We start from the raw sequence: 15,040 nt of genomic DNA, 5'->3' as shown, positions 1-15,040 counted from the left end.
TCTCTCCTCTCTCTCTCTCTCTCTCTCTCTCTCTCTCTCTCTCTCTCTCTCTGCCTCTCTGTCTCTGTCTCTCTCTTTACCTTCTATTAGCTCATTTGATAATGGAGTTTGTGGAACTGGGGAGAAATGTCACATTGTTTATTATCAGAAAAAAGTAAATTTGTTCACTTATAGCCTATTAACCAAGAATTATTAAGACATAAAACACTTAACATTTGACCATTTATAGTATTGAACAATGCTGTATATGCTTAAATTTTATCTCAAAGTATATTTATTTCATACTACATGAACATATTTTTATAATCATAAAGATAACTTCTACAAGGACAGTCACAACCAGTCTGCCTCTATCTTATATTTGCAAGCCATCTTATAGTAAAGACAAACTAAGTTTATTCCTATTTATGTATAAATCTGCTCAAGGATTGGACTATGTCCCAACTCTACCTTTAACTACAAATGGTTCTGTACTGCCTGTTCCGGGAAAAGGCAACTATGCTTTTGTTTCAAAAAGTTACCATAAACAACTTGTTACATTTATGTTCTGCTTCTGAAACTCCAACTATTTGCCTGTCAAATCCTCCATTTGTAAACTCCCTGCGCCTGAATTATAAAAATCCTAATCTTACCCATGTCCAAATGCTGAACTCTCAAAAACGTGGACAGGAATTTTTAAAAGCTTGCTTTAATTAATTTGGCCCTGATGATCTGGTCGGTGGACTTCTCCAGTTGTGGAAATAACAGAGGCATACACTTTCTAATCCCATCACAGGGAATGCAGGGGCAGGTAGATCTCTGAGTTCGAAGCCAGCCTAGTCTACATAGCAAGTTCCAGAGCAGGACTACATAGAGAGACCCTATTTCAGGGATTAAAAAAAAAAAGTAATGGTACTGTTTCTATTTATAAATACATATTAGATGATATAACCTTAAGTAGAGGTTGGAGCTGGTTTTCCCACAGGAAGCCCTACCTTCAAATACAGCCAAGAACTTGTCAATCTTTTTAAATTCACCAATAGTTGGTGACATTTAGGGCCTGAGAAAGTGAGACGGGAAGCTCTGTCTCTAAGAACCGTGACGACAAATGTCCAATCAGACACACAGACAGAGAGTAGGGGCGGGCCTCAGTCTTGCGTAGTCCTCGCCTCTGACTACCTCCTGCCCCACTGTCCCACCTGTTCTCCATGTTGGGTCCTGTGCAGGTGTTCCGCGCTGGCCCAGAAGTCCGGAGAGGTTCTGCCTGCCGCCGCGTGTCACATTTTCCCACTGAGAATCACAGTGAGAGCTCTGGGTGTCCCGGAATCCTGAGATGGTGAGTCTGTGGCAGGTCCGGAAGCCGAGCCCTTTGTCCCCGGGCTGCGGGGTGGGGGCTGGGCGGGCTCCGGGCGTCCCTGGTCCCTTTCCGCAGCTCTGGCCCGGAGTCGGCGTCTTGCTGGGCGGGACGGGAAACGGTAACCTGGACCCAGTCGATCGGCTCTCTGTAGTCTCTGCCCCTTGGCCCCACATCTCTGTCCCCGATGGCTCCCGCAGTCCAATTCCTGAGACGCTGTATCTGGAGTTTGCCGTGTTGTCTGGTGCCTAGACGATCCTGTCCCTGGGACCTCAGGATCCCTATTCCGTTTCCCAGGATCCTGGAACCCCATCTATCTGTGGCATGAACTCTGAACCCACCCCTAGGAAGCACTTCCATTTTCTGTGTCAGCGTTGTGATTAAACTGTGTCACTGTGAACATGGATGTAAATTTTGGCAGCTGGGTCTCACAGTGTAGCCCTGGTTAGCCTAGTACTCATTATGTAGACTGTGCTAGCCTCAAACTCAGAAATCTCCCTGCTTCTGCCACTCCAGGGCTGGGATTAAAGGTGTGTTGTCGCGCTTTCACTGAGACAGGTCTTAGTGTCCCAGCTTCTGGAGCTGAGGATGACCTTGGTCCTCTGTCTGAGCTTCATCCTTGAGGCCATTTTCTTCTTTCTTTTTTAACACATTTTTATTAGATATTTTCTTCATTTACATTTCAAATGTTTTCCCCAAAGTCCCCTATACCCTCTCCCTTGAGGCCATTTTCTAACTTTCAGATTTCTGAAAAGATACATCCCGGCGGTAGTGATTGCTGGGTCCTTTGGTACTTGGTAGGTCTATGTTTATGGCTTTAAAGAACTGGACTGTAAATTTAAAAAATGTCTGCAATAACTTTCTTTCTTTCTTTTTTTTTTTTTTTTTTTTTTTTTGGTTTTTGAGACAGGGTTTCTCCGTGTAGCCCTGGCTGTCCTGGAACTCACTTTGTAGACCAGGCTGGCCTTGAACTCAAGAAATCCGCCTGCCTCTGCCTCCCGAGTGCTGGGATTAAAGGCGTGCGCCACCACGCCCCCTCTCTCCTTCTCCTCTCTCTCTCTCTCTCTCTCTCTCTCTCTCTCTCTCTCTCTCTCTCTCTCTCTCTCTCTCTCTCTCTCACTCACACACACACACACACACACACACAATTTTTATAATCTTGTTTAGAGTTTAGGAGTCCTGCTAACTTATGCATTCAATATCTGGTGTGACTCTGTTAGAATTCAAGCTGTCAACAGCCATTGAAGAGAGCACTCAAGTGCTGTCTGCGAATAGTCGGAGTTCCATTTTTCCAGCTCTTCCCACATTGCGGGTGAAGATTTTAGGTCATGGAGGTGGTTACAAGCTCTCTTCTTCTTTTGAGATCTGGGAAGATGTCCTCGTTTTCAGAGCTCTGGGCTTTTCCATATTCAATAGCTGCTTTTGACACTGAAGTCACGGGTACATGGGCCATCCCCTTTCATGAACTGAAAGCTATCAGCGCACCTGGAGACTTTAATTAGGGAAGCCAGGGTGTAGTTGTCCGTGTTGAAATCTTTTGGAAAACTCTGGCCATGTTTTCTGACATCCTTACATTAACAGATCCCGATCCTGAGCTTTCTTTCTCCCATGAGACAAATCAAATGTCACCTGCTGTGGAACCCTGCTATGGAACACATACAGAATAGAATAGACCCCACTTTCTGTTCCAAAAGCTGACCACTTGGGTTGAAGAGAAACATGTCATTCCAGGGACTGATATCATTTGAGGACGTGGCCGTGGACTTCACCTTGGAGGAGTGGCAGGACCTGGATGCTGCCCAGAGGACCCTGTACCGGGACGTGATGCTGGAGACCTACAGCAGCCTGGTGTCCCTGGGTGAGTCTGGCTCCTGGAACTCTCAGTAGCAGTTACTCGCTCTTTAGTTGGTAAGGGGGAATCATTGTGAACTGAATACTAATTCTGTGCCATACATCTTAGTAGACACACTGTAATAGCACGCATGCTTTTGAGAAACTGTGGGTTTGCAGTGTACTTACATCGTTTCGTTTATGATGAACAGATGAAGTTATGAAATAAGTTTACCAGCTCAGGCATTATTCCTGCCTATTCTGAACATTTAAAAATCCTCCAATAATGTCGTGGAGGATTTAACGGTTTTCAATCATATATGTATTGCTGTTCTGTAGAATATAAATTACTCATTCCATCCATGTGTATCCCAGTAAATACCACTCATGGTTCTTCCATCCCATCCCCCTCGTGTGTTTTTCTGGACTCCAGAGTAAACATTGGTTCTCATCTCTACTTCTCTGCTGTCTTTATCTTGGAGCTTAGATAACATACAGGCCTGTGTGTGCACGCACATTTCGCTTATGTCTTTGATTTTTCTGGGAAAATAGATAGTAAACATCCGCTTGCTACAAATGTGGAGTCCCTTCCCCTACTGTTATGGAAATGAATGTCTTGTTAATTATTTTGTGAGTTGAGTTCTTTATTAATTGCTTGCTTTTCTGGATGCGTGATTTTGAGGTTGATGTCTTCCATGTGCCCTGTTTTTCACATGTATTAATGAAAACACTGTCTACATCATTGCCTCAAAATGTTGTCTGTGGCAGGCGGTGGTGGCACACACCTTTAATCCCAGCACTTGGGAGGCAGAGGCAGGCGGATTTCTGAGTTTGAGGCCAGCCTTGTCTACAGAGTGAGTTCCAGGACAGCCAGGGTTACACAGAGAAAAACCCTGTCTGGGGGGGGGGGGAGTTATCTGTATATTCTAGGAGCTTCACAGTCTCATTTTTGACTTTTTAGTTGACTTCTTGTATGGTGGCAATGAGGCATCCATTGCCCCTGTTTCTTGTCACAGCGTACATATGAGAACTTCCTTCTGCCTGAGTTCATGAGATTGGTTGGAAATCAGGCAGTGGGTCCTTGGCTGACGAAACCCTGGAGATGGCTATTTTAAAGGAGCAAAGGTCCACCTTAGCTGGTGGGTTTCAGTTCATTTGTTTGAGGGTCACAGAGGCATCTTTATTTAAACATCTGAACAACCTATTTAGTGTTTTCCATCAACGAGGGGAACAAAGACCTTCACGGGCTCCAGCTTGTCCCCTCGGGTGCTGTTCCTGTGGAGGCATCAGCACAGCCGTGGCTGTCTTCTCAGCGGCCACCTTGGTCCTTGCAGCCCTGATCGCATGCTATCGCTGAGCTCTCCTAACTTCCAGTCTCTGATTCCTCTTGGCTGTGATATCAGCAAGACACCAGCCAGTCTGACCCTTACAAACCCCTCCTCCCTTCTCCTTAGAGAAGAGGAAGCCTCCCTTTGGGTCCCCCCACCCCGGGACATCCAGTCTCCATAAGCCTAAGCATATCCTTTCCTCCTGAGGCATAGCCAGGCAGTCCAGTTATGAGAAAGGAATCCAATGATGGCAGCAACAGAGTCAGAAACAGGCTCCCTTCCCATTATCAGCAGACCCACATGATGCTGCACATCTGCTACAGATGTGGGGGGCCTAGATCCAGCCTCTGCATGCTCTTGGTCGTTGGTGGTTCAGTCTCTATGAGCCCCCATAAGACCAGGTTAGTTGACTCTGTAGGTCTTCTTATGTCCTTGACCCTTCTGGCTCAGTGAATTCTACCCTCCCCCATTCTTCCACAAGACTCCCCAGGCACCACCTGATGTTTGGCTTGGGTCTCTGCATCTGTTTCCATAAGCAGATGGATGAAGCCTCTCACTTAGGAGACAGTTACGCTAGGTTCTTTCCTCCATGCACAGTAGAGTATCATTTGTAGTGTCAGGGTTTGGCTATCTTACATGGGATGTGTGTCAGGTTGTACCAGTCATTCACTAGTCATTCCATCGATCTCTGCTCCATCTTTATCCCTGCTCATCTAGTAGGCAGGACTAATTCTGGGTCTCAGATTTGTGGGTAGTTTGTTGTTTCCCTTCCTCCACTGGAAGTCCCACCTGGCTACAGGAGGTGGCCACTTCAGTCCCTATATCCACCACTGGTGGGAGTCACCCCACAGACTCCCAGGAACCTCCTCCTTCCCAGGTCACCAGCTAATCTCAAAGATGCCCTCACCATCGACTGCCTGCCATTCTCACTCCCAGCCCTCTCCCACATCCCCCTCCCCCTCCTCATGCTCGCTCCCTCCCTCTAGCCAGCACAGATGACTGTTTTGTTTCCCCTCTGAGTGAGACTCACGAATCCTCCCTTGGGACCTCCTTATTACCCAGTTTCTTTGGATCTCTGGATTGTAGCATGGTTGTCCTGCACTTCATGGCTAATGTCCACTTTTTTTTTTTTTTTTTTTGGTTTTTGGAGACAGGGTTTCTCTGTATAGCCCTGGCTNTCCTGGAACTCACTCTGTAGACAGGCTGGCCTCGAACTCAGAAATCCGCCTGCCTCTGCCTCCCGAGTGCTGGTAATGTCCACTTTTAAGTGAGTACATGCCATACATGTCTTTCTGAATTTGAGTTACCTCACTGTTTCTCACCTTCTAGTTCCATCCATTTGCCTGCAAAATTCATGATGTCTTTGTTTTTCAGAGCTGAATAGTATTCCATTGTGTAGATGTACCACATTTTCTTTATCCTTTCTTCAGTCAAGGGATATCTGGGTTGTTTCCGGTTTCTGGCTATTACAAATAAAGACTACTTATAAGCATAGTTAAGCAAGTATCCTTGTAGTATAATGGGGGCATCTTTTGGGTATATGCCCAGGAGTGCTTTAGTGGTATATGCCCAGTCTTGGGGTAGAACTATTCCCAATTTTCTGAGAAACTGCCAAATCAATTTCCACAGTGGTTGTCACTTGAGATTTTTATCTTAGCCATTCTGACAAGTGTAAGGTGGAATCTCAAGAGTCATTTTAATTTGCATTTCCTGATGACTAAGACATTAAACTTGTCTTCAAGTGCTTCTTGGCCATTAGAGAATCCTATTGAAAATTCTAGATACCCCACTTTTTCATTGATTTTGGGTTTTGGTGCTTAATTTCTTGTGTTCTTTATACTTTTTGGATATTAGTTCTCTGTCAGATATAGAGTTGGTGAAGATCTTTTCCCGTTCTGTAGACAGCTATTTGTCCTATTGATGGTATCTTGTATGTTGTATTTCTTTAGGTTGGTAAAGTTTTCTTCTATGATTTTTGTTGGAAATATTTTCTTTTCTTTTTTTTTTTTTTTAAAGCTTTATTTATTATATGTAAGTACACTGTAGCTGTCTTCAGACACTCCAGAAAAGGGCCTCAGACCTTGTTACAGGTGGTCATGAGCCACCATGTGGTTGTTGGGATTTGAACTCAGGACCTTCGGAAGAGCAGTCAGGTGCTCTTACCTGCTGAGCCATCTCACCAGCCAGGAAATATTGTCTTATTCTTGGAGCTGGAACTCTTCACCTTCCTTTCTTCCTATTCTAAGTTAGTTCTTTTCATGGTATCCCAGATTTCCTGGATGCTTTACGTTGGATTTTAAGATTTAACGCTTTGACTGATGCATCAACTACTTCTATTATATCATTTACCCTTGAGATTCTCTCTTCCATGTCTTATATTCTCTTGGTGATGCTTGTATCTCTTGATCCTGTTCTTTTCCCTGGGGTTTGCACCTCCTCGATTCCCTCAGTTTGTGCTTTCTTTATTGCTTCTATTTCCATTTTCAGGTCTTGATCAGTTTTATTTATTTCCTTTACCCTTTTGATTGTATTTTCCTGTATTTCTTTAAGGGATTTCTTTGTTTTCTTTAAAGATCTCTACCTGTTTGGTTGTATTTTCCTGTATTTCTTAAGGGATTTATTCATTTCTTCTTTAAAGGACTCTATAAGATTGAATTTACGGTCATTTTCTTGTGCTTGGTTTGTGTTAGGCTATCCAGGGCTTGCTATATTAGGGTAGCTGTGCTCTGAAGTTGTCATATTGTCCTGGCTTTTGTTGGTTCTGTTCTTGCACTGGTCTTTAGCTATCTGGCTGCCCCTGGATATTCCTATATGTTTCCAGTTTGGCAGGTCTGATGAAGATTGGCAGAGAGGTGGTGGGACTATGGAGCTCCAGGGGAACAGCAGGCCAATCAAGGCAGCTGGGCGTGCCCCAGAGGACCCAGAGGGAAGGGGAATGGGTGCCTGGGACAAATCTCCACTTCTGTTTTCTTTAAAAACAAAAACAAAACCCACCATGTTATGTTATTTATCGTGCAGTTAAATGACCCTGGAAATAGTATTCCAGTCAACAAAGACCGAGTAAACTCCAGCAAAGGTTTCTAATCCTGATCACAGCAGTAATTATGAATTGGCTTTTTATAGACCTGACTCAGCATTCTGGTGTCATGTCTTTCATACTTACAGGGCACTGTATGAAAAAACCTGAAGTGATCTTTAAGTTGGAGCAAGGATGTGGGCCTTGGAGTGTAGCAGAAGCCTCAGACAGGAACCTCTCAGGTCAGTGAGGGCATGTTGGGCATGTCCGCCATGTTGATCCTTTTCTACCTCCTTCTATCTAACCTACTCCTGACGAACAAGTTCCACTCCTAGAATAGACATTGGCATGAAGGCAGTGTTCAATATTAGCTTCATAAACCAGAAAGCCTCTAAGATAGAAGGAAACATTCCTGAGTTTCAATAGCAACCCTTAATGTAAGTCATTTCAACTTGCCTATCAAGTCATACACAAAAGTGGTGGTTTGAATATGCTTGGCCCATGGTAAGTGCCACCATTAAAAGGTGTGGCCTTATTGGAGGAGGTGTAGCCTTATTACAGAAAGTGTGTCTCTATCAGGGGTAGGTTTTGGGATCTCTTCCTATGTTCAAGATCTGCCCAGTGCAGAGCCTGGCTGCATATGGATCAAGATGTAGAATTCTTGGCTTCTCCAGTACCATGTCTGCCTGGTTGCTGACATGCTTTCCACCATGATGATAATGGACTGAGCCTCTGAAACTGTAAGCCAGCCCCCAATTAAATGCTTTCCTTTATTTGTTGCCATGATCAGCCTGTGGGGCACGTCTTTAATCCCTGCACTTGGGAGGCAGAGGCAGAGGCAGGTGGATTTCTGAGTTCAAGGCCAGCCTGGTGAGTTCCAGGATAGCCAGGGATATAAAGAGAAACCCTGTCTCGAAAAACCAAAAAAAGAAAAGAAAAAAAAGAAAAAAAGAAAAACCACCACCAACAAAAAAGAGACAACAAGCAAACTAAATTCTTAGAAACATCTTATTTTGTTTACTTTTAGAAGAAATCTCACTAATGAAAACAGACTGTACAGATAGAAAGTGATGTTTTGTTTTTGGTTTTGGTTTTGGTTTTGGTTTTTTGAGACAGGGTTTCTCTGTGAAGCCCTGGCTGTCCTGGAACTCACTCTGTAGAACAGGCTGGCCTCGAACTCAGAAATCTGCCTGCCTCTGCCTCCCAAGTGCTGGGATCAAAGGCATGCGCCACCACACCCGGCTAGAAAGTGATGTTTTAAGCAAACTAACTGTGAAAGAAATTAATATTAGGTTTTCTTATAATAGTTGAAGCATATGAAAAGCTGAAGTAAGTTTGTTTATTATGAAACTTTATGGGCTATTTCATGATGAAGAGATCTCAAATATAAATATATGTGCCCTGAACATTTGTTAACCAATGTTTTTAAAAATAAATTGTCTCAAAGTGCCAACTTATGTTAGTTAATGTCAGTATCCCACTCCTGAAAAGATAGAATACCTAGACAAATCCAAACTTAACAAAATTGAAACTCTGTTTCATACTCAAAGTAGAACATTTCCATTAATGTGAGAAATGATACAATGTTCATTCTTTCTTTTCCTTCTCATTAAAATGAAGTTTAAAGTGAGGGGGGTGGTCCAAGCCTTTAATCTCAGCACTCTCAGTTTGAGGCTTGCCTCTCCTTCATAGCGCGTTTTAGGCCAGAAGCTCATGGACCAGCGAGCACGGTGGATGCAGTACAGAGGAAATAAGGAGAACCTGCTCAACAGTGTCTTCAAGTCATTTCCTATCAGTTTCTGTTGCCTGAAGAGATACCATGAATACAGTCACTCTTATAAAGGAAACCATTTAGTTGGTGCTGGCTAACAGTTCAGAGGTTTAGTCCATTGTCATTGCAGGAAGTGTTGCAGCATGCAGGTAGATGGCAGCATGCAGGTAGATGGTAGCATGCAGGTAGGCATGGTGCTGAAGAGGTAGGTAGCTGAGAACTCTACGTCTGGATTGGCGAGCAGCAGGAACAGTGCCAAACTGAAACCTCAAAGTCTTCCCCAGGGACCCACTTCCTCTAACAATGCCATGCCTACTCCTACAAGGCTCTACCTCCCTATGTGTCTATTGGGACCACCTCCTTTCAAACCACCACAATAAAGTAGAAGAAAAGAACTCCTGGAATTTGTCTTCTGACTTAGACACACACACATACACACACATGTGTATGTACATATGTATGTATATATCATAAGTATGCCTATATTTGCCCATACCCTCCCTGTACATATAATAATGATTTTAAAAGTTTACACACTGCTGTTGATAATGTACAGTTGTCCATTGACTTAGGAAGTTTTTTTTGTTTTTTTCTAAAATGAAAAACAGAACTACTTGATGTCGCAGCTGTTCTTCGCCTGTCTATATACGTGGTAGAATTAAAGTAAGAGACAGAGCAGATAAAACTGAAGGCCCACGTTTACTAAGAAATTACAATGACAAAGGCATGTTATCACCCCACATGCTCGTCTTTAGACTCACAGATGAGTTGTTACATAAAAGTGTTTAATTCAGCCTTCAATAAAAATCAGGCCACGCCTCCCCTTTCTCAGAGAAGGAGGGGCATGGAGAGGGGGAGGAGCTGTGTGAGGTGGGGAGGGGAGGTGATCAGAATGAAAAGTCAATAAACAAATTAATGGAAAAAAAAGTGTATTTTTTTTTTCTTAAAACCCCAAAGATATATATGTGTATATACAAGTATATATGTATTATATAATATATATCTTTATATGTAAATAAAGCTATATGAATGGTCTTCCAGAAATATGGATAGAAGTACGCTTTACCATGTCAGGTGAAATGAGTTAGAATTGATATGGAAAAGTTGTGTTTTGGATCATGCACTGAAAGCAAAGCCAAGAAATGAACGAGCTGAAGGGGGTGAACTGGTGAGTGTGTTGTGTAATTAATCTGGTGTGAGTTTTTAAAATTTTGCACTTGAGGGTTGGTGGCGCACACCTTTAACCTGTGCTTGGGAGGCAGAGGCACGTGGCCATCCTGATCTACATGGCAAGTTCTAGGCCAGCTTGAGTGAGTAAGTGAGACCCTGGCTCCAGTATATACCGGTTTTATTAAAAAATGTCACCCACGACCAGAAAAATGCACTTGCATAATAAACTGCTAGCTACTTTATTTATTGTTGCTTTAGAAAGTATACCAGTCTAGAAGGCAGAGGAGATGTGTAAACATGACTCGAGGAGTTGGGAGAGGGTGTCTTCTACTTCTAGCGGAAGATGCTTTTCCTAACAAAACCCAGGGAGTATTATTCTATTGCTTTTACCCAGTATGAAGTAAGCCCTTTTAAACACAGATGTAGGAATCTTTTCCCAGCATATATTCCAGCTTAGGAGCAAGAACATTTGGCTATACCCACATCCTCTATATACCTTAAAAGTATTTCACGTGTGAATGAGGGGTGTTATAGATGACATTGTATGTATAGCTAATATCCTAGAGAAACGGAGAGACCAGAAAACAGCAGATGAGAATCACTGCTGAACCCTAAAGACAAAGGTGAGCAGCTCATCCTGTACTTTACCAGGTGAGGCAGCACGACCATGACCCAGTGTGTCCTTTGATAGTCTCACTTGTTATAAGAATCCGTGAAGCACTAGAATATTCACACTTACTATTTTACAACTTCCATGAGGAAAAAGAAGCCCAAATAATTTTAGATTCGCATTAAAAAGACTGGTGTGATTTGTAAATAAGGACATTTTTATTCTAATTTTAGATATTCACATACTGACTGCACCAATTGTGACCAGCCAGAAAAATCACAAGGCATATATGCGGCAAGCTGGAACCACCCAAAACAAGTCATCAAATGAAAAGACTGTAAGTAAAACGTTAAATTTGGGCACTTGACTTAATTCAAAGCTGACTATAAAGAGGGGACCCTGTCATCCGTAAGAAGGTTATGGGTGTCTGACTAGAGGCTCAGTGGGAAGAGTGCTCCTTGTAAGCACAAAGACCTACACTGGATCTCCAGGACCCACGTAGCAAGCTGAGTGTGGCCACAGGCAGCCAATAGCCCAGTGCTCAGAAGAATGGGGAGGAAGGGTGTCTGGGACTTCAGGACATCCAAATTATCCAAGTCGGCAAGCTTCACCTTAAGTGAGAGACCCTTTCTTAAAACATATGGTAGGGAGTGATTGAGAAAGGCATGTGATATCAGCCAATGGCTTCCACATTCAAACACATACACATGCATACTTGCACACCACCAGACACACATGCACAAGCATGGATGTTCTCATATGACCCCCACACTTACACTCAACCCAGGCACCAGTATGCTGTTTCTTGATAATTTAGTCTCCTAAATTGCAGAGTAGAGAATAACTCAAAAATATTTATTTATTTATTCACTTCACATCCTGATGGCAGCCTCCTCCCTCCTCTTCTCTCAGTCCCTCCCACACCATTTCCCTATTCCCCCCTTCCCTTTTTAGAGCAATTGGCAAATCTCTCTTGCATCCTGCATATTTTCTTTTCCATAACAACAAAGCTTCAGTATATTTGACCAGGGCTATTATTCTACACTAACTCAATGTGTCTGACACATAGTAAAGTCTCATTTTAAAGATGCTATAGTAAATCCAATAATAAGTGATGCTTACATATGTAGCCCAAGACAGGGATCATGGGACATTATCTAACCACTATTAATCTATTCAGGATTCTTTTCTATAAAAGTTGATTCAGTAGACAAAAGTGTGTATGTATGAGAAATGTGTGACTGTGGAAAATCATATCTCACAGAACCTCAAGAACATAAGCTAGGAAAAAGGCCTGTCCTCACATATAATAAATATAACAAATTCTTTTATTTCAAGGCAGAGCTAAAGGAGCAACAGAAGATCCATCAAGGGTCAAAATCCTGTGAAAGAGAAGTACATGGAAAGACATTGTTTCAGAAAGCCCAGACCACTGTGATTCCGATGTCTCCTACGTGTCAGACAGCTCTCCATGACAAGACAACGCCCACTAAAGGTCAGAGACCTCACAGAGGGGAGATGAGCCCTGAGTATGAAGAATGCAGAAAAACCATCTTCCAGAACTCAGACGTTACAGGATGTCAGAAAAATCCTATAGATAAGAAGCTTCGTGGATACACAGAATGTGGAAAAGCCTTCTCTTGCAACTCAGAGCTCACAAGTCATCCAAGAACTCACATACGTAAGAGGCCTTATAAATGTAAGGAATGTGGGAAGGCCTTCTGCTCTCAGGGAAAACTTACTTTACATCAAATAGTTCACACCGGTGCGAAGCCCTATGAATGTACAGAGTGTGGGAAAACTTTCTCCCATAAGGCGTACCTCACTCAGCATCAGAAAATCCACATGAGCAAGAAGCCTTATGTGTGTGCTGAATGTGGGAAAGCTTTCTACCGATTATCACACCTTACTTTGCATCAGAGAACTCACACAAACGAGAAACCTTATGATTGTACAGAATGCCAAAAATCTTTCTCCTGCCGCTCACAGCTTACTTTACATCAGCGAACTCACACAGGTGAGAGGCCTTTTGAGTGCATGGAATGTAGAAAATCTTTCTACTACAAGGCACACCTAACTCGACATCAGAGAGTTCACACCAACGAGAAGCCCTTTGAATGTATAGAGTGTGAGAAATCCTTTTACTGCCAGTCGGACCTCACTGTGCATCAACGATCCCACACAGGTGAGAAGCCCTATGAATGTATGGAGTGTGGGAAATCATTCTACCAGAAGTCAAAACTTACTCTACATCAGAGGAATCATGTAGGTGAGAAGTCTTACCCATGCACAGACTGTGGGGAAGTTTTCTATTGCAAATCACATCTCACTCTGCATCACACAGTACATACAGATGAACACCCATATGTATGTACAGTGTGTGGGAAATGTTTCTACTATAAGTCACAGCTCATTGTCCATGGAAGAACTCACACGGGTGACAGACCCTACAAATGCGGAGAGTGTGAGAAAGCTTTCTCCCGCAAGCCACACCTCATTCGACATCAAAGCATTGCTCACACAGATAAGAACAATTTGAATGTAGCAAATGTGGGAAAGGTTTGCACTGTAAGCCGAGACTCACTCTATGTCCACTCACTTTACCTCAGTGAACACGAACATGCGCCAAGCATTTTGAAGGAAAAGAATGCAGGATAGTTTTCTACTTCAAGCCACCAATAACAGCAGAGGGCAACTCAGATGAAGAACCCTGTGAATGGGAAGAAAGAGAAAACTTTATATGGTAAGGCAGTAAGAAAGAACTCTGAAAATATGAGTTCAAAATACATAGTTTCCCAACGATGCAAAATACAAAGATGCAATATGAATTATATGAGGGGCTTCACAAACCTAAAAGAACAGAGGCAGCTACACTATGACCCAGGTTTTAAAAAGATAGAAAGGTAGGCAGATTCCTGAGTTCAAGGTCAGCCTGGAACAGAGCAAGGATAGGCCCAGGTGTGATGGAAATTGTAATCTCAGGATTGAATCTCACCCAACTAAAGTTATTGCCTGTGCTTAACAGACAGATCTCTGAATTCATTTGCAATGAAGGAAGGAAGGAAGGAAGGAAGGAAAGAAAGAAAGAAAGAAAGAAAGAAAGAAAGAAAGAAAGAAAGAAAGAAAGAAAGAAAGAAAGAAAGAAAGAAAGAAAGAAAAAGGAAAGGAAAAGTATTTGCTGTCTTTCTAAGAATCAAGGGGCTGGAGTCAGGGGGATGCTGAATCATGGGATGATCAAAAGGGAACCTGGGGTAAAGACTGAATTGATATGCAAATAGGTGAGCTATCCAGCGTTTTCAAAATGGTTTTCAAGCAAGACAGTGCTGTCTTGAGCAGAACACAGGCTGGCTGTCACCTTGATTGACTTTGAGTCGGTTTTTNTTTTTTTTTTTTTTTTTTTTTGACCGCTCTCAAACACCCCTTCTCTCAGGAACCCCTGCTCCAAGCTGAGGCTGGTCCTTGGCACAGAAAACCTGAGTTGAATTCCCAGGTCCTCTGCAACCAGGGACTCCAGCTCCTGGTAATCCAACATCCTTGAATCTCCCTCTGCAGATGAAGAAGGTTGCCGAGGTTAGGCACGTGGCTGTGGTGTCCCTGTCCCTGCATGGAAGTCCAGAGAGGCTATTGTGTGAAAATGTGAAGGGGAGGCCTGGAGACTCCAAGAGTATCTGTGGGATACCTGCCCAGGAAAGCTGCTACCAGAGAGTGCAACCAGCCCCAAAGAAAGAAGTTTGTTGCAGTCAACAGCTGAAAGGAGCCGGAGAGCTGAAGAGCGCTTTGACATCAGACATGGAGTTGCAGAATTTCGAGTTTACCAGCTGTTTTTCAGTCTTGCGTTGGTTCAGCATTTCCTCACTACGCTCTCTTCCCTATGTTTTGGAATGGTAAAGTGTATCCTGTGCCATGATACGTTGGAAGTATGTGATCTGCTTTTTTTATTTTATCTTATAGGGGATTACAATTAAGAGATTGCACGAATCTC

At 43.1% G+C, this 15,040-nt stretch overlaps 1 protein-coding gene across 3 annotated transcripts; it reads left to right on the top strand.

Annotated features, from left to right (window-relative positions):
* The first annotated feature begins 1,186 nt into the window (after positions 1-1,186).
* LOC110327360 (zinc finger protein OZF-like) lies at positions 1,187-15,037 on the top strand. Of its 3 annotated transcripts, none has more exons than XM_029542810.1 (5): positions 1,187-1,315; positions 3,065-3,191; positions 7,657-7,749; positions 11,292-11,395; positions 12,397-13,936. In XM_029542810.1, exons 1-5 carry the CDS (start codon positions 1,313-1,315, stop codon positions 13,714-13,716), a joined length of 1,647 nt encoding a protein of 548 aa, XP_029398670.1. In that variant the 5' UTR covers positions 1,187-1,312; the 3' UTR covers positions 13,717-13,936. The 3 variants fall into 3 exon arrangements, 2 of the variants coding, with proteins under 2 accessions (XP_029398670.1, XP_021061937.1); XR_003844623.1 differs by lacking the exon at positions 1,187-1,315 and adding an exon at positions 14,611-15,037 and having other exon boundaries at positions 2,925-3,191; positions 12,397-13,801; XM_021206278.2 differs by lacking the exon at positions 1,187-1,315 and having other exon boundaries at positions 2,925-3,191.
* The last annotated feature ends 3 nt before the right edge of the window (positions 15,038-15,040 follow it).

Source organism: Mus pahari, chromosome 10 (assembly GCF_900095145.1).
Source record: "Mus pahari chromosome 10, PAHARI_EIJ_v1.1, whole genome shotgun sequence".
Taxonomy (NCBI): domain Eukaryota; kingdom Metazoa; phylum Chordata; class Mammalia; order Rodentia; family Muridae; genus Mus; species Mus pahari.
Note: the sequence above shows the minus strand (reverse complement) of the source record. Positions and strands in the feature narration are given on the sequence as shown.